Genomic DNA, 21,136 nt, shown 5'->3' on the forward strand with positions numbered 1-21,136 from the left:
AAACCACTAAGCAGCAAGTCAACTAACTGCCCATCTAACCTAATGGAGGTGCCTCTAAAGCTAACCCATAAGGAAGCTACGACATGAGAAAAACACCACTTATGTAACAGTTCCATGAAGAAATGTTTCTTGTTGCCCAGAAAATCTGAATACCAAAGCTTTCTCAAAGTTAACGTTTAACTTTCCAAAAAATAAATTTGTTTCATCATAAAACATTTGACTATAAACAGGTAGTATTACTGACCAGCAAGAAAGCTAGACTATTTTATAAAACTGATTACCAATGAAGTCATGTAATTCTGAAATTATAGGGAAAATATTATTCTATAATCATACTTCACACTATTATCAATAAATTAAGCCAAGCTCTCATTTCCTCAGCAGTAGAGCCTACTGATAACATGTGGACTCTTTCAGCAAACCCAAAATCTTTAACATTATTATTTACAGGAGATACGTCTCACAAAGAGCTGGCTGCGCTCCAGTACCAGAGTAAAATACATGGATTTTACGGTCCCAACATGTTGGAGGGAACAAAGGTTTAACTAACGTTTTTACTTTTGATTTGCCTTAACTATGAAAGACTAGGTAGGCAATAGCTAATCACTGACAGAGAGTAATTATTAGTCTCACTGTTTGAGACTTCAATTTTCAAATCCCCTATATATTCCAACACCCATACTCAATGCCTGCAATTCATGGTGGGGCATCAGAGAATCCTTTTTATTGTTTAAACCTCTTTATGATTTCAGCATTACCTTTCACCTTCTGAAATAATAGTGTTTAGTTTTATCATTCATAAAGTACTTTTTAAAAAAACATATTGTATTAGTCTATTTCCTTCATTAACAGAGTTTTGCAGAAAGCGTATTAACATACTGAAGAGATCTATGGTTTTAGGTCAACTATTCAACAGTGACCGAAACAGTCCCCTTTTGATGCTCTGTTATAAACTATTTCCAGTTTTAAAATATCTTTAAATGAGACAATCAGAATGTCATAACATTCTAAGGTAGCAGAACATTGGATTACAGTAACAATTCATGCTATGTATTACATCATTTTTCACTAAAAATGCATAATTTGTTAATATTTCCCTAAAGGAAACTGCTGAGACTATTTTACATAGCTATAATCACAAGATTAAGAAAAGAGATAATACAGATGACAGATCAATTTTTAACTAATTTAGAAAAAGCAAAAATTTTAGCTCCCTAGTTGTATTTTAAGGTTATTGTAACTTTCTATAAACCCATTGCTACATACTTCCAGTAAAATGCAAGAGGCAGAGATAATATTTAAGGGTAGTGTTATCAGAAGAAATTAAGACAGTCCTTCTCATAACTTGATATATTGAGTATCAATAAGGAGAAATCACTTGAAGTTCACTGTAACTATATACCCACCCAAAAACAATACATAAAACCCTCAACGGCTCCTGCAAATGCTTCTAATATATTTTAAATTGGAACTGATACAATAATATGTGTGATATTTTTATAATACAAATTTTAATATTATTACTTAACCAAAATTATTGTGGTTTAACAGGCAACAATTTATATGTAAACAAAATCTCAAAAGACTGCAGCACTATATAAAAGGAGAAAGCTAAGATGACAGTTTTAATTAATTCAACAAATCCTCACAGCAACCCTATGAAGTAAGGTCGAATGTTATCCTATTTTAGAGATGATAAACCTAAGGCCCAGCATTGTTCAATAACTTATGCAGGATCATACGTGTAGCAAAGTGATTGAGCTGACCTATAAAAATCTGCCCAAATAGAGTTCATGGAATTATCTTCTTCACAAGGCACCTTCATTCTTCAAGAATCTTATTAAAAACTAAGAAAAAGCAATGGTTTTTAATATGTTTTTACCATATTATTAAGAAGGTGTTCAATTATAAGAATTATGCATATGTATTTTTGAAAACTGGTTAGTGAAACATGCTTAAATACACAGTTGACCAAAACAAAAGTACAACTGATCCCAGAGCCACATTGTATCAGAGCAACAGTTCATCAACACAAAGTTCTCAAAATGTGGTTCATGGAGTGAAAAGAATCTCCCAAGACGCACCCAAGATGTGCACGACCTCAAAGCTACTTCATCAGAACACAGTTCTAACATTGTTCTATCTGGGCTTTCCACTGAGACACTCTAGGGCACGGTGCAAGAGCAATGGTGGGCAAAAATCCTAGTGTTAAGAGCACAAAGCAAGGCATCTGCACTCAATTTTTACTAGCAATCACTGTACTCTTCACATTACAATTGCAGTTAAATAACTTCAGTCACGGCTGCCTGGGCCAGAGCACCTGGAAAAGACTAAAGATTAGATTGTAAGAAAAGAAAATATAGAAGCCACATTTCAAACACCTGTACTTTATTTTCATTCGTTGTGGCTGAGTCAAGGCATATGGGATCTTAGTTCCCCAATGCAAGCGTGGAGTCTTAATCCCTGGACCACGAGGAATGTCCTTAAAGACCTGCTGTACAACATGGGTCTGAAATAGCTATCAGCACAAAGCATCTCTGAATTGTGTGCAGTTCCTTAGTTGAGTAGGTCAGAACCCTGTCATGAGACAGGTGAAAGGGAAAAAACCCACAGTATTTTCTCTAGCAACAAATGAGACGTGGTTATCAGGGCAAATGAAGCCTATCAAATGGGTGACATCAGTCAAAAGACAATTCTGACCAGGCTTCAGAGATGCAGCACATCAGTTTTTGAAAAAGAGGTGTTGAATTTATGTGGAAAGGAAAGCAGACTATGGCGAATATATGGATGAAAGAAATGTGAGACGACAAGCAACGACAATTACAGCTGATGTTAAATTTCTAGGTGACCAGACGAAAGACAAGGCATAGAATGCATGATTCTTCTTTGGCCATTGTGTGGTACAGTCTTACTTCCAAATCATGACAAACAGTATTTACATTGTATAAGGACAAGAATTAAGATACTTTATATTAAAAAATAATAATTTCAACTATGAACACCTGGATGAAATAGTAAAAAGGATTAATTTTATGAACTTTCTATCTTTAGGTACATGTCTTTAATTATTCTATGCAACAAAATAGATGTCTACATTAAGCATTTCTGCTGCATTCTGAAATAGGGTGGGTATTTCAAGAAAACCACTTCTGTGACTGGGCTGCAGCTGAGTAAGACACATTTTATTGGAGCAAGATTATTACTTGAGACAGCATTTGACAGACAAGCAGATTACTAACCTGTGTAATTTCTTATAAGTGGATGGTATTAAGAAATGTGACTTGTTTTAATTTTGTATAACAAAATACATTAACATTTAGATAGTAGGTGAAACTCTAGGGATCACTATTTTTCGGTTTGGTACATTACAAACTCATGCATAGGAAAACAATCCACTCAAAGATAACGTAGACAAATGGATTCTAATGCAAAAGAGTACTTTTAAGAAACTACTGCTTGTCAAGTTTCACTGCAGTATCAAACAAGAATATTTCAATTATCTGAAAAGGTTAAAATATATATATATATACACTTGTCTCCATTTACTTATCCATGTGAAACCAGGTTTCCTTCATGCTCTTTGACCAAAAGAGCAGTTTGCAATAGGTGGAATGCAAAAGCAAATATGGGAAGCCAGCCAGCCATTTTCTTATAAAACCCAAAATTAAAGAAATTCACAAAGGAGTAAAACAATACCACTCTTCCACTACACAAAGTCGAGCACTAGAGAAATTTGCAAAAACTGTAAAATAAGGTCCCTCTTCCCACTACAACACATTTTCTTTTAAATGTCTCTTTAAATTTTTAATATAGCATTGATATAATGTAATTAAAACCTTTTTGGGGTCCTCAATAATTTTTAATAGCTTTTAAAAAAGGTTTGAAACCAAAAAGCTTAAGGACCACTGCTTTTTAAGTTCCTGTCAATCTTTACTCATGAAAATGTAAAGCAGCAGAAAATTTGCCCTAATGTAAATTAACTAAACCAATATACCTTAATGTAGAACTAGATATTATTTTATAGAAAATATTGACTTTTTTCCTTAATACTTAATGTGCTAAAATATGTATATGAATGCCTAGGGTTTAGGAAACAGTAAACTAAACAAAAACTGACTTTACATAATTATCAGCTGGAATAACATTCTGCAAGCAATGATATGGTGTGTTCACCCAACACAATGATCAATCTATGTACTCGTCTGAGTGAATACAGTCCCAACAGCTACTATCCTCCTCCTTTAATCCATGAAGTCCTTTCTCGGGTATGTCTCTAAAGAAATATCTAAGGATCACGATGTGCTGTTTCAGTTCCATGTCTTAATAAAGAAAATGCTAAAAATCCTGAAATAAAACTCTAGAGAAATGTATAAGTTCTGGCAAGTAGCAATATTCAACCCATCATTAAATATTCCTAGAGTTTTTCCTAAAAATAAATTCTTGTAGCACATGGAAATGTATCTTTTCACTAGAGAAGTTCACATAACAAGAACAACTAGACTGTTGGAGAGTCAGACTTTCATTAGAGAAGACAAACTGTCAGCATCTAGAAATATTAGGGAATAAACATATTTATAAACAAGAAAGCAACAAAAGTCAATTATGTAAAATATTTTTTAAAAAATAGGTATAAAGAAAAATAAAATCACAAAAAAAGGTAGGCCACTTTGCCAAGAAATTATCCACTCATTTAAAAAGCGTTATTAAAAGGTGTGCATCAAGAAAGTAATCTTCTAATAAACTAAAATGGGAAATAAGAAATGTTCCTATTAATAGAACTCAAATAACAGCATGCAAACCTTCCAACATAACCAACAAAGGCATGGAAGACTTAACACTCTAAATTCAAGTAATAAAAAACAGCGTTTTCCAAGACATTTATATCATTCACTGCTATATGGGGAGGGGGGAAAATATTTTAACATAAGACAACTATTAAAATATAAACTATACAGTATGTTTTCCGTTCAATTCGAATGCATGCATTCCAAAGTATCTACACCCATGAGTATGGAGGAAACATTCCTCAGTTTATGACTGCCAGAGTGAACCATTAATTCACACTTCATTAGGGAACCACAAAGAAACAGTTATCAGAACACATCTATTAGAATGTCCAAAATCCTTAACAGTGACAACAAAATGCAGGTGAGGTCGTGGAGAAACAGGAATTCTCATTCTTTGCTGGTGGGAATGCAAAACAGTATGTCCACTTTAGAAGACAATTTTAATAGGTTTTTGGTGTGTGTGTGCATGTTTTATTTTAACAAAACTAAGCCTCCTCTTACCATATGATCCAGCAATCATACTCCTCATTATTTACCCAAAAGTATCAAAAACCTATGTCCACACAAAAACCTGCATACAAATACATATAACAGTATTATTGATAACTGCCAAACAAGATGTCCTTCATTTGGTGACTGGATAAACTGTGGTAAATGTGGGTAACGGATTATTATTCAGTGTTAAAAAGAAATGAGCTATCAAGCCATGAAAAAACAGAGGAGGAACCTACTTAAATGTGTATTACTAAAAAGCCAAAATGAAAAGACTCTTCTTTCCAACTATGTGACATTCTGAAAAAGGCAAAAATATGGACACAAGAAGGGAATCAGTGGTTGCCAGGAATTATGAGGAGGGAGAAATACTAGGTGGAGCACAGAGGATGTTTAAGGGCAATGAAATTAATTACTCTGTGTGGGTATGTGTCATCACACATTTGTCAAAACCCAAGAATGTGCTGCAACGCATATAAACTATGAACTTTTGGTGATAAGAATGTGTTAGTGAAGGTTCACCTGCTGTAACAAGTACACCCCGTGTGCTGCAGGGATCTGATGTAAGGGAATCTGACAGTGAGGAGTCTGCAGGCATGTGGGGTGAAGGGAACAAATTTTTGATGTAAAAAATAAAAGTTTACTTTTTTAAAACTTTAAAATGTTTCTCTTTGAATAAATTTTATCTTAACTTACATCAAGTTTTAGTCATGAACTTGTTAAATATTCAATCAGAAACAGAAGGAACCCCAAATACAAGTAGGGGATTTTATTCTTACCTTACTGTATTCATTAACCCAAACACATGTGCCTCTTAAACTACATTCACTCAACAGTGCATTTCTAAAGCCTGGTTCAGGTAACTTAGTAGACATAATGTTTGGAAGTCACTGTCAAATTCAACTGACTAAGTAGCAAACTTTATTGCTACTTGTTAATACATAGGATGACTCTAATTGAAAATGAATTAAACGTAACTACATATAATCTAGCCATACCCATCAAGAGATAGAAGGGAATAAATATTTTAAACAAATTAATTTTTAAATAAATTTTTATTGAGCTGAGAATTTTATTTCTAATCTGTATATCTAAGGCACATTTTTAAGATCACTCTTTTCAACTGTCATGGAAAATTCCATTTGAAAAGCTGCTTTAAAGAACTGAAATTAATTAGGGGTATATAATTATTCCTCAAATTTAGTTATTTTATCTCAAATGCTTAAAGAAATCAACAATCTGGGTATCAACTACAACACATACATAATGCTTTTAATTGTATCTTACCAATGTACATATAATACAGGTGACTGGTTTGCATTTCTTTACCTATAACTTCTTATCCAGTACACTTTCATATCAAAATCAAAACAATTATCATGACTGGCCAGATCAAAGGATGAAAGACAAAACAGAAGACCAAATACCAGCTGCAAGAGAAGCAATTTCAAGTCGGTCTCACCAACAGAAGAAAGCTAATAATAAAGCATAAGTGTTTCAATGTATGAAGAACTATGTATTTAATAGATGAGAATAACTTTTTCTATTTGTGATACTAGACATAAAACAAGTTATCTTAGTAGTCTACCAGAAGATTAAAATCTTGACAAACTAGTTTCTAAATAGTTAACTCAAAGCAAGAAACTCAATATACAGTAATATTTAAAAGTACTTAAATAATACCTAAATACAATTCAAGGAGTTACTTAAATTTTACATTTATAAGAGAAACTACTATACAAGCATTTAATTTTGTTTAAAAGCAAGATTTAGGGAAAGTAATAGCACACCAAATTAAGATGTTACATCTTGAGAATCACTACTTGTAGAATCACTATACAAATTTATAACCAAAAAAGACAGGATTTGAAATGTGGTTACACAATGTAGTGGAGGGTATCACAAGACAACCAGGCAAACTTACCCATATACGTTCAAGAACTTGGAATTCTAAACAGAAGTCCATTTCACCAGCAGAGCATACTTACAAACTCAAGGTTCCTGCTCCCTACCACTCAGTTCAGTTCAGTCGCTCAGTCGTGTCCCAACTCTTGGTGACCCCATGAATCGCAGCACACCAGGCCTCCCTGTCCATCACCAACTCGTGGAGTTTGCCCAAACTCATGTCCATCGAGTTGGTGATGCCATCCAGCCATCTTATCCTCTGTCATCCCTTTCGCCTCCTGCCCCCAATCCCTCCCAGCATCAGGGTCTTTTCCAATGAGTCAACTCTTCGCATGAGGTGGCCAAAGTACTGGAGTTTCAGCTTCAGCATCAGTCCTTCCAATGAACACCCAGGACTGATCTCCTTTAGGATGGACTGGTTGGATTTCTCTACCACTAGTAGTTAGTAATTACACAGGGATACTGACATTCACATTTATCTCATTTGATCTGGTAAAAAATTCTGACATTTCAGGTGATACTACAAAGCTTCAATACAAAGTACAGAATATACAAAATACTGATTGGCCTTAAAAAAATTTTTTTCACATAGTTATCTCGTAGGATAACTCCTGTAACAGGTTCTAAATGTTATAAGAAGTCACAAGGGAGAAGTAACAAGTTTTTATGCCTTCATAAAATGTTTTGTTATGATTTCAAGCTACTTAATAATTGAACAAAACTCCTGTTATTTACACTGCACATAGTGGACATTTCAAAATCTGTGTTCACTCTAGTTCACTTGTATTAGCAAATACAAGTAAGCTCTCTTCTCCAGCCTCTCTTAAAAAGATAAACATTAGCTAAAGTGCTTACCATTCTGAACCAAGTAAGATGAGAAGAACCTACCATTTCAAATATACCTACAACACAGCAGAATAATAAACCAATCACATTAGCTTTTAAAATACACCCAATATAGCCCCTCAACAGTGCAGAGACTACACACTCTTTCTCAAGAAGGCAAATTTCTCTAAACTTTCAGAACTTTTTTTAGCTGTGTCTCTTAACCTACTCTACATAGGTCCTGTGTACCTAAAATACTCTAAAATCCTCAAAGATGTGTGTGACCCTAGGCTTGATTTCTTTCTGTATCCTCTACAAAGCTCAGGACTATTATAAACACAGGAAAAACAGTGAACAAAATTTCCTTACTAAAGGAAATCTTCAGTCTTCCTGTAAGTCTAACAATCTTGAAGGGATATACAAGTGGAATGCGCCTACTAAAAAGTTATATGTGTGAAAACTAAGCATAGAAAATGGCTATTTTACTCTTCACTATGTGATACCATTATGAACACTACAAAAATACATCAACAGCTACGTCTCAATGCCACCTATGTTTCAAAACTACTGATGATGAACATCTGAGACTTTAGTATTCAATAAAAATACTGAGGTTTGGTGGCTCTTAAAGAACACTCAAAACCATGTGATTGAGCTGCTTGCTGTAGTCTGAAAGACAACTATTTAACCCTCCCAGTTTACATTTAAGTAACTATAAGATAACAAACACAAAATGACCTCGAGAGGTCAACTACTGAACAAAAATGTCAGAAAATAATTAGAAGGCAATGTAAGTACTAAAAATCATATTAAAAATGATCCAGGATCACAGCTGGGGTGAGTAGTCAGAGATTATATATGTGCTGAGCACACACATTCTCCATGAGGGAAAAAGGGATATGGAAGTTTCTGTGGAAAATAAGCCTCTTTGAGACTATAATGGAAGGTAAGGTCAAAGAAGTCATCTAATATGACACAGAGATAATTAAGTCTAACAAACTGTTCTCTGATGAAGTGAAGTGTGTAAAGAATCAAACCACTTCCATCTGGATTCATTCAAAAGATTTCAAAATATGAATGATAAAACAGAGGGGGGAAAATGCTGTTCATAATCATAACAAGGGAACAAGGGTGACCACAAACACAACTTGATTTGCCTAAGATGGCTTATTGTATACCTGCTGTTTAAAAAAAAATAAAAAGAGAGAAAATTTTACCTAGTACTCATATTCACTTGTCCTAGTCTGGATAAAAACTTTAAAGTTTTCCCTACAAATAATTAGATATTATTAAAATAAATAAATAAATCCTTTTGAGACGTGATCAAAGATTTAACAGCTGGTTAAAATGGTATTATATCTTCAACCCAAATTACACAAATCATCAAAACTCTAAAGATCATCTAGAGTCTATGTTAACTAACATTATAAAAATGTTATCTTTGCTTTTATTTGATTATAAAGTCTATGTACCATCCTAAAATATTCAGAAAAATTCTTGGCTCACCGTAATAAATCAATTAAATTATTTTAATAAATAAATGAAACCATATTAACAACAAAAAATGGTCACAACTAGTGCATCCTATGAAAGACCACTGCAACAAACCTATTATCCATTTTAATTTTCACCATCAGGTCCAAACCATCAGAAGTGGGCTTCCATTATACCAGCAATTGGCAATGACCTTCCCACACCTAAATCTGACACCAAACCCTACACCAAATAACTCTTCTTATTTCCATAGGATGATGAAAAGTGTCATCCTATGAAATGTATCAGTTACTTAACCCTTCCAAAATAATGCAATTTTCTTCTGCAATACAACCAAATCACTTGTTAGAACTAAATAATTTACTGAAAAAAAGAGAATAGCCATGAGAAAACCACCAAATTTTGGCAGCTTCTCTCAAAAACTCAAAAGCCATTTAAGAAAATGTATTTGGACCTACTCATTACTAAGTGACAAGTTGGCTCTGCCAGCACCTATTAATGAAACTTTATTACTGGCTAGAATTTCTGTTGAGTTTTATACAGGGAAAACAGGGGACTGTTTGGTGGGAGAGGGGGGGAGGTTATAATTAAATCAAGGGATAATGATAAAGAGAAACAATACCCACACAAGAAGCAGGAAGGGACTGGAATAAAATTAAACAAAGGCCAAATGTGGCAATCCGGATCAAAGGATTTGCCTCAACTGACTGAAAAAAAGAGACTTGACCACTCCAAGACATCAGCAATGTGGCTGTGACGCTGTATCAGCTCTTCCCATAACTTCTGCTCTGACTTATAACCATGACTACGAATGAACATTCAGGACACTAATCTGGATTCTTCAGAACCAAGAATCAAGGTTCTAGGATATGAGGCATTCTGCTCAATAGGCCTTCTAAAAACACTGGAAAAAAAAAAAAAACAAATTAATAAAATTACATCTTAAATCACAAATTCTTTATGAGTTTCGTTAACATGGGGCATTTTTTTATAGATTCCCTCCCCTAACTGAAAGGTTGTTGCTGAGCGGTGGAAGACGGCAGGATTCTCGGCCTCAAGAGGAGAGGAGGGGCCAGTGACGAGGTTGATCGCTCAGAGAGTTTGTGTGATAAGGTTTTGTTAAAGTATAAAAAAGATAGAGACAGCTTCTGACATAGACATCAGAAGCAGGCAGAAAGAGGGCCTCCCTTACTAGTCTTTAGCCGGATGTTATATAGCTACTAACAGGATATTAATTAGACAAAGGAAATGTCTCAAAACTCAGAGACTGGTATCAGGCCCCTCACCCAAAACATGCATTTTGGGATGACACTGACACAAGGTGAGTTGTCCTGGGCACAAAACTATTGACATGAATCTTTAACAAGGGCAGGTTTCCAAGCAAATACTAGTCTCATGAACATAGCTTAAGAGAACATTTGCATGAGTAAAACATACTGGTTTGTCAAGTCAGTTCCAAGTCTTAGGCAGAACCAACTTGAAAACAGAGTCTAGCTTAAGAAAAACATTTACGTTAAGAAAAATGCATTGGTTAGCTCAAGGTTCAAGGAAAGTTAAGTTCAGGTGGAACCAGGTGTCGTCATGGCAACATAGAATTTTAAAAGAAACCTCTTTTTAAATATGTATAGAGAAGGGAAAAAAATCTAACACTTGTAGTTTGTTTCTTCCTGCTGCTTAAAAGAGAGATAAAAAATGTCTGACACTTGCAGGCTATTTCCTCCATTCGGAGACCTCTGGGCCTTCCTGCCTGTTACCCTCTCACAACTCTCAAACTGACCAGAGATCACAGGTCAGCAAACTTTTTTGGGAAAGGACTGGATAGTATTTCAGGCTCTGCTGACCATACAGTCTTGACACAACATCAGAGTTATGTCACCACTAGTCAATGCTACCATTCTGGGGCAAAGCAGCCATAAGCAAAACATAAACATGGCTGCATTCCCATAAACAGGCAGCACTCTGATGTGGCCTGACTTACCCTAGTCTGCAGACCCCCAGTCGAATGAAATATTTTAAAAACAAAAAATTAATGTATCATTTGAGACAACACTCCGTTCCATATAAAGGATGAAAGTCCAAAAAAAAGTTGCCACACCAAAAACCTACAGAGCACAATTCACACAGAAGGCTGTGCCATTTGTACTGTTAACTAGGTGAGCCCTATCTCCCATGCAGAATGAACCTAAGTTCTCACTTTACCCAAAGTCCCCAGGTTCCATAAAAAATTCAAGTAGTATCACTATATTCATCTCAATATATGTCTCATTTCAACATCTGGCCAGTGGTTTCTGACCTTCGCTAATGAAAATAAGTCACCCAAAGAGCTTTTTAAAATGCTGATTCCACGCAACCCAGTCCCATTGGACTATATGTCAGGCACTTTTCTAAGGTCCACAGAAATGCTGCAAAGGTTGAAAATTACTGGATTTTCAACCAGTATGCTCCCAATGGATAATCCATCAGAATCTACTAAAATCACAAAATGAATCGGTGAGTAGGATGGAGACCTGGGCACCCACCTTTTTTAAAAGCTCCCTGATTCCTTACTATGCATGATCAGAAATACTACCAAGAAGAGGCCTCTCTCTCTTAGCTGGGCTGCACCCCCTCACTGCTTGTGGCCTTGCTGTCCAATCCCAAGAGCTACAATGGACACCTCTGACTAAGGAACAAAGGTCAAATTACTGCCTTGGCATATAATAAACATTCAGGTTTTTATGTATGTGCTCAATTCTCCAGGGCTATTCCCACCTACTCAAAAAGGAATAAAAATTACATATATATATATGAAAAAGATACGAAGGGCTATTCTTTTCTTTACTAAAACCCAAACATTAATATTGACCATGCCAGCCAAAGAAACTACTTAAGTTTTAAAACAAAGAAGCATCCAATCTCAGAGAAGGCAATGGCACCCCACTCCAGTACTCTTGCCTGGAAAATCCCATGGACGGAGGAGCCTGGTAGGCTGCAGTCCATGGGGTTGCTAAGAGTCGGCACGACTGAGCAGCTTCACTTTCACTTTTCACTTTTCACTTTCATGCACTGGAGAAGGAAATAGCAACCCACTCCAGTGTTCTTGCCTGGAGAATCCCAGGGACGGGGTCGCCTGGTGGGCTGCCGTCTATGGGGTCGCACAGAGTCAGACACGACTGAAGTGACTTAGCAGCAGCAGCATCCAATCTAAGCACTGATCCAATTCTCCAAGTCGAAGTATTTTATAATTACATGATACCACTACTAAAGCCAGAAAGATATTTACATGTTTTATGACATCGTCATTTTTCCAAGAAAGTTTACTCCAAGAAACTGCATTTTTAAAATATTCTAATTAAAATTTCCTCTTTACTCCAATCCAAGCTGTATCCACAAATAAAGACTGGTACATACATAGCAGTACTTAAATTTTAAACTACTGAATCTACAAGCAGCAAAACAACCCAATATTAAAAAAAAAAAAAAAAATCATAGATTCACAAATTCTTACTATTAACTGAATAACTTCTGTGTTCAAAGCTGTAAAATTGTGATAAGTAGAAAATTTCAACCCAGAAAATGGTCCCATTATACTGTAGTAAAAACAAACCTAAATGAAATTAAGGAACGGCATAAAAACATATACAGTTACAGGAGTCAAAAAAATATTATATTGCAGGAGTGAAAAATAACATGTTTAATTTATAATTACAAATGTATTATCAAAGAACATGACTTCCTCTAAGGAGAAATAAGGTATGAAATTTAAACGACAGCTTCTAATTGATGAAGAGTTGGCATATTCATGAAACTCTTAAAAATATATTCCTATGTATGTTATAATATTATGATCAATTTGAAAGCTAACAAAAGAAAAACATGATCAAACATAATAGGTCTTTTGCTACATTAAAAAATATATACTATTCAAGACAAAATAAGTATTTATTTTATACTCCGAAGCAGCTACTATTTGTTGTGTTGGAATATTCCTAATGGGAATATTAGAAAGAAATGAGAGGTGGCATCTTAAAACAAACCAAGTAAACCTACATGACTTTTATTACTCAGGCAAGCTGAACACTTACCATGTGATTCCTCCCTTTACACTGAACAGGGAAATAAGAGAAGCACATAAGAGGGCCTAATTTCAAAGCTTTTAAAAACAAAAACAAACATTAAAATTGTTCAACAAATTTTTCCAGAGACAGTTTTGAAAGTAAATGAAGAATAACTGATGCAACAATGGCCTCGATGTTTTTCTATTAACACAAACCACTTAAGAGCTTTTGTTAATATTTCTTTAGTGCCTGATTAGCCTGATTAGTTTATACTAACAAGCATTATGAAACTAGGAACCAAATAAAACTGAGACCAAAATGATGAAAAATTTGTCTATTCATAGTTTCTTATCTCAGAAAAAGCTAAAAATAGAATGAAGACTATATTTTCTCCCCTACATATTAAATATCATTGCTACATACCATTTTAAATGATTCCTTTCCAAAAAATTAAGAACATACTAACCTTGGGGCCTAACATGACTATTAATTAAAAAGAAAAAATCACCAATTCCAGCCCACTGTTTAGTAAACTTTTTCTGTAAAGAGTCAAAGAGTAAGTCTTTTAGGTTTTAATGGTCACAAATACTGTTTAGTAGTCTTTTTTTTCCTTATCTATCAACACTTTAAAAATGTAAACACCATTCTCAGCTCGGTAGGGTGGTACAAAAATGGATGGAAGTTCCAGGCTTCCTTTGCAGACCTCTACTCCACCCAAATTAATCCTATGATGCTTCAAGTATGTAAAACATTCTTTTGGTAACTATTTAAAACTCTATGTTAAAATATTTAATCATCTAACTTTTCTGACAGCATAATCTTATGAAACAATAAATGAGCTACTTCTGAAATTCCACTAAACCTGCCATACTTTTAAATATCTAATTTATTTATTCTCAAAGTTCCCTGGCTATTACATCTTACCCACCATTAAAATGAATTTGAAACATTCCAATGTTTTAAGTATTTGCAGAATTTCAATTTTAAACTGTAGCAAGATTTCTAAATAGTTTTTGCATTAAAAGTCAAAACTATCTGTCCTTCATTAATTATGCCTACCACTTGGACATATTAAAAAATATTGATGTAGGTTTTTAAAAACTGTGAAATTTCAAAGAATCAGAGTTTGTAATCAAGCTTTCAATGTAGCCAACTTAAGTTTAACAGAACATAGTAATCATTTCCTTCTGGTCCCTAAATGACTTAAATCATTAGACCCAGCTACATATTTGCTCCAAGGACATAAAGTTTATGCCAGAAAAATTTTAAGAAAGCTAATCGCACCAGTTTAACTATAGACAAGCACTTTAGAAACTGATATACTGAGGTACACAGAAGAACTAGGAAGAATTTCCTAGTCAACAATGGAATGAAATAAAATTTCTCTAAAAAATGTATCACATGTACTTTTCTATATTTTAAGATTAAAACACTTTACTACATTTCAAAATATACGCATTTGGGAAAATTTTTAAATTCCACATTCTTTTACCACTGTAAAATATTCTCACATTAATAAATTCAACAAATTTACTTTAAAATTTAACAGTGAAAAAGAAGCCCACAATTTTAAAATGTCACTATGTAAGTATTATGTACCCAAGAAGAAAAGAGAATTGCAATAAAGCTAGTAATTACTCAAAAAAAAAAAAAAAACCCAATGCTCAGAAAACTTACTCAACTAATTTGGTAATGGGATTTAAAAATCTATTAACTTTTAGTGTGATTATAAATAACAAAAAATTTTCTAAGGGAATTTAAATGAAAATGTAATTTTCATTCAAAGGATATTTACTTGATGGAAGGCAAAATAAAAAGTTCTTGATTATTATTCTACTTAGGATTTACTTTGCTGTATTCATTTTAATTTAAAAAACTTTTAAAATTTTTCAGGGACAGAGACAGTCAGAAAAAAAGGCACCGGTGATTTGAATTACTACATTTAGCCTCAGAAACTTACTTAAGAATCATGGCTTTAAAACAGAGAAAAAAATATAGATAAGTATTTTTTAGAGTCAGTTGTTAAGCTGGCATTCATCTAAGGTGAACAACAAGACTCTGTTATAATTTAGAACCTGTGGGTTATAACACATTTGAAGTATCCTTTTTTGCCCTACCATTTTGCCTCCCTAAAACAAAAACCTGAGTCAGATAAAGTCTCTAGAACTAACTTCCAGTTTGTAAGAAACTCAGGCATAAAGAAACTTGTTGAACATCACTGCCAGGATATAATTAACAAGATTCAGGACGTGAAATATTCTTTATGAGGGGCTGTTTCTTTAAAAATAAAAACAGTAAGGAAACAATGGAAAAAAAGAAAAAGAAAGAAAACCTACAGACTAAAAAAGAATGGATGCACAACCTATTTGAAGAAACCAAATTATTTTTTTAAAAGATTGAAGACTTGGACAAATTGGGGCTTTTACTATTTAATATTAAGTAACTGACATCTTTTAAAGTATGATAAAGAAATTTTTTGAGAGTCCTTATCTTTTATAGGTCTACACTCATATAAAATTATATGAAGTCAAGGTTCCATACCAAAAATTTCAGGATTACTTAAAGATGAAAAAGATCAGCCAAGTACTAATAACTGTTATGGCTGACTAATAAGCATATACTACTCTACTTTTCTATATGTCTAAAATCTTCCAAACTAAAGAACTGACATCAATTAATGGTGAACATCAGTCAAGTGGAGATGATGGGATTTATCAAAATTCCTAATGTAGCAACAATTAAAAAAAGATAAAGTGAAATAAAGCAAAATTTAATATCCATTTCATAAAGCATGATTATCTTCAGACACTAATTTTGGTTTACTACCTGTAAGAGGTTAAGAAACTTGTTAGTTTATCATAAACATGACGATTCAGAAAGATTAGAAAATACAGTACTACATAAAGCAGTATATAAAGAATTCTAAGTAAACATCATCCACCTGACAATATAAAATCACTTTAGTTAACTAGTACTTTACTTACATTTTCCATATAGTTTGGCTTAAAGCCCTCCTGCTGTCGCCTCAGCTCCTCCTGTTCTCTGTGTCGGATCATTTCCTCTTCACGACGACGGTGCTCTTCCTCATGCCTGAGAGATTTGTAAATAAAAACTCAGGGTGTGACATATAAGCCATAACCAGATATCTTATTTCAGGCAAAATAAAATCATTTATGTGTATCATGTATTTATACATTATGCCAGTCTCTGATAATGAGTGGCTTATCAAATTTATCTTCCTTTTATTTCGCTCTAACCTCTAATAAATCAAACAAACCAATGAAATGGCAATTATCTAGGGTAAATACAAAAAAAAGTAAAATAACAGCATCCTAGCTATATGCTTACAGTCAAAAAAAAATCCAGCCTCCAAAAGCTCAAACTAGTACTCTATTAAGGAACAAAGAAAAAGCCTGGGATTCACCACTGGCAAAGCAGTTAGTACCATCCATTGCAAATTACCACACTGCTGAGACAAAAATCCTATTATGTACAGAAGGAAGCCTTCACAAGCCCCTTCTCCCTCATTGCATCAACCCACTGAGGAAATCTCCTGAGAGCAGGTATCTATGTACCACCTATTTTTGTAAATTTTGGAACAATCGTTCACTCACTGTCTGTGGCTACCTCTGGGTTAGAGCACTGTTAAATAGTTGAGACAGAGACCATATGACATGGAAAGCCTAAAATATTTACGAAGGAGCCCTTTCCCAGAAAAAGTTTGCCAACCTCTGCCCCAAAGGTATATTCAAGCACGGAACAACAAAAATCCAATGTGTATGTAAAGGATTACTATTAAATAATAATTAGCTGTAATATGATCAAGAGGGAAACCCACAAAATATTAATATTATTGAAAATATTATCTCAAAATATTGAAATACATTGAAAATATAATAATACTTAAGACATCATGCTATTGAACACTTAAAAGACTACAGTATAGTACAAAGGTGACTCTTTATTGAGGTATTCTCTTGATTGTGGTAGCCTGGAACCAAACCCACACTAACTCTTTGGTATGCCTGTATTACTGCAGTATTCATTCCTTGGTAATTTTCTCTCAGGCTCCTTTCCCATTTATTATTTGGATTCTACTTCTAACAACTAAGGAAAAGCTGTGCATTCTCCTCCATTTATTTACTTATTCGTTAAATTACTTTTATCAGCACAGACTCATGGGTATTTGACCTGAATAAACATCATTTGACAAATGTACAACCTATCATTTCTTATTTTGTTGTTGAAATTGTTCCAACTTTGGCCTTTAGGAGCGTCTTCAGTTTAGCTCCTGTGTTCTTTCAACAGGCCTGAGCTTAGTTCAAGGACTTCCCTTCACTCTGGCACAACATCAGTCAACTTGGACTTTTTAATACTGGAATCAGCCACTTTTCCAAAAAGCCCTGGTTCCTTTTATTGGAAAATGGTATTCGGAAACAAAAATCTGGGCATTATTCCCGAGGCATCACTGCTTCTGGGTAGACAGAGCTAGGAAATACATATATGTATACATATGAACCCACATATATACACATCTGTATTTCTGTATTTGTCTAGACTAAACAGCACTCAGTTCACACTGATACTGATCCCCACTAAACATGACAGGATTCATTTTCATTTTAGCCTTTCGGCCTTCTTTCTTTCTCCAACAATGAGAAACCTCAGGTCATATTTACCTAATTTATTCATTTAAGAAAGCATATATATTATTCTCAATAAAGTCTTGATCAAAAGGGAAAAAAGTAGTTTCAGAACTGCAAACCTATATCCTCTATATATTTTTTCATTATGGTTTATCACAGGATACTGAATATAGTTCCCTGCACTATTCAGTAGGACCCTATTGTTTGTTTATTCTATATATAATATTTTGCATCCCACACTGCTGACTTTTAATTACTTATTTCAGCATAAGTATAGGGCACTAATTTTAAAAGCCTAGCTGTAAAGGATAAATGTAAAAGGAGAAAGCTAGATTCAGAAAGGTTTATTTTAGAAGAGAGGAGGTTTCCTTTTATTTGGACAAGTAGAGACTTAAACACAATTACACAAAGCAGAAAAAAGCAGTAAGAAAGAAATTGAGGATGTCCCTAGTGGTAAAGAATCCGCTTGCCAATGCAGGGGACACGGGGGTTCAATCCCTGGTTCGGGATGATTCCACATGCCACAGAGCAACTGAGCCCATGTGCCACAACTACTGAGCCCGCACCCTAGAGCCTGTGCTCCACAACAAGAAAAGGCACAACAAGAAAAACGTGCACCGCAACTAGAAACTAGCCCCTTCTCTCTGCAACTTGAGAAAGCCCATGGGCAGCAACAAAGACCCCAGTGCAGCAATCAATCAATAAATAAAAATTGTTTTTTAAAAAAAAAAGACATTGAAAACAGCCCCTCGGGAAAGGAGTTAATTGGGGAGTTTCTTTTACAACAGTGGTTTCCTAACTTTAGAATGACTCAGAGTCACCTGGAAGGTTTATCACAACACAGGTGAGTCAGCTTATGACTCAGCAGTACTGAGGCTAAGATGCTGATGCTGCCTGCCAAGTTCTATAAATTCAGAGTAAGTAGGTTACAGTACGGAGAAGGCAATGGCACCCCACTCCAGTACTCTTGCCTGGAAAATCCCATGGACGGAGAAGCCTGGTAGGCTGCAGTCCATGGGGTCGCTAAGAGTCGGACACGACTGAGCGACTTCACTTTCACTTTTCACTTTCATGCATTGGAGAAGGAAATGGCAACCCACTCCAGTGTTCTTGCCTGGAGAATCCCAGGGATGGGGGAGCCTGGTGGGCTGCCATCTATGGGGTTGCACAGAGTCAGACACGAATGAAGTGACTTAGCAGCAGCAGCAGGTTAGAGTAAAATCAGAGTAGTCCTAATACAGAAACACACATACACTGATATCATCAGGTACAAAGTTGGAAAAGATATACTATACGAACTACTATCTACCTCCAGACCCTGAGGACACGTCAAACTCATTAACAGCTTTTCACTTTCTTTCATTTCCCATGATCACCTTACTTCCCATCACAGCACTTAGTACTTTAACAGCACTTTCAAAACAAAATTTTAAGCTTGCTTTACTCTACCATAGCCGTGCTTACAATTCCTAATTAAGACTGTTGAAACATGTTAAGAGTAATATTTATCTTGTATTTTACAATTAAATCTTGCAGATGCAAGAAAAATTGTTACTATTTCTTTCCACATCTTAGATCAACTACTCCCTTAAACTTCCTTCCTTAACCTAAAAGATTTTAAGTTGCCTGTCACAGTTGTCTATCATGTACTAAGATCTCTGATGCTCATATTGTTTTTACCGTGGATTCCACCACCAGATATCTCTTTTAAGTAAATTACCAGAAGAACAAAAATGAATAATGGCATTCAAACCAGTCTTAAACACATGGAAAAATCAAAACTAAGAATGCAAATATATGCATCTATAGAAAAATAGTCCAGTAAATCACAGTCCATTTTTACAGTAAATTATATGAAATAATGCCTAAGCCCTCTAAGTTCACAGTGTCTGTGAAGTGTCCACAACTGGCTAGAAACAATCATATTGATAGAATAATGAATTATGGGAGATCGTTAGTAATCCCATAACTGTAGTCAAAAATTGACAATTCTGTTTTTAATATTAAATACAACTTGTCAATAACAGACATTGGAGTTTTATTAATAACATACGCAATAAAAGCTACATATATTCACATATTCTTTACCTCAGCTGTATTTGCTTTCGTTTTTGTAGCTCTTGATTTCTGAGTTCTTCCAAACGTCTGAGTTCCTCTTGACGCCTCATTAAATCTACAAAATATTGACTACAGATTAATATTTTTAGCTTCATCTTCTGTATTTTTACATCTATAAGCATAAAGGTTCTCCAAGACTGGCAATATATGTAGTAACTTATTTATACTCATGTACCTAGCTTCTCTTTTTAAAGTCTTATCGCACCATTCTACAATGAAAGATTATAAGCTGTGTAATGAACCAGATCAGAAGCCCAAAATGATACCTTGGGAAGCATCAGCGGAGGGCAGATTAAGCATCAGACCAGAAACAGTAGGAAAAATGGGATTGGACATAGCATAAAACCCCAAAACATCCCTCCCAACACGTTTCCTCCTGCATCAAGTCAGCGTCACATGAAGAAAAGAGGGGACAGTTCCTGAAAGGGGAAAAAGGGCTGAACGCTGATGTGAACAAGCCCACTTTAAACAGGACGAGCATTCCCACTGTCATGAACTCATGTCACATATCAAGAACAAGGCTTTCAGACTGAAGCAACACAACGAAAGATGCCCATTTGAGAAGCAGTTGATAAACTTCCCAAGTGTTAAAAATACCTTTGTTCTATCCTACCAAATTATACATGCATGCATGCACTAATAAATATATTTTAAAATATATATAAGTACTCCAGATAACACAATTATTGGTTTTCTTTTTCCTATAACCACGTTATCTCAAATTTCTAAAATGAACATAAATTATCTCAAATATTTCTTAATAAAATACTATATTCAGAATTCTTATAATACTAACGGTTCAAGTTAAAATCCCACAGGCAAATAACTCTAA

At 34.6% G+C, this 21,136-nt stretch overlaps 1 protein-coding gene across 6 annotated transcripts in view; it reads right to left on the reverse strand.

The window, feature by feature from the left end:
* Window positions 1-21,136, reverse strand: part of PSPC1 (paraspeckle component 1) — a 92,823-nt gene that overhangs the window by 50,205 nt on the left and 21,482 nt on the right. For 5 of the 6 annotated variants that reach the window (XM_025262782.3, XR_006639894.1, XR_006544049.2 and 2 more), the window contains exons 5-6: window positions 20,275-20,359; window positions 16,525-16,630 (exon numbers count right to left, since the gene is read on the reverse strand). In XM_025262782.3, coding sequence (XP_025118567.1) covers window positions 16,525-16,630; window positions 20,275-20,359 — 191 coding nt within the window. Of the gene's footprint in view, window positions 1-7,644; window positions 10,408-16,524; window positions 16,631-20,274; window positions 20,360-21,136 lie in introns of those variants that run through there. The other variant, XM_044927278.2, reaches the window with a different exon arrangement.

This window comes from Bubalus bubalis, chromosome 13 (genome assembly GCF_019923935.1).
Source record: "Bubalus bubalis isolate 160015118507 breed Murrah chromosome 13, NDDB_SH_1, whole genome shotgun sequence".
Lineage (NCBI taxonomy): Eukaryota > Metazoa > Chordata > Mammalia > Artiodactyla > Bovidae > Bubalus > Bubalus bubalis.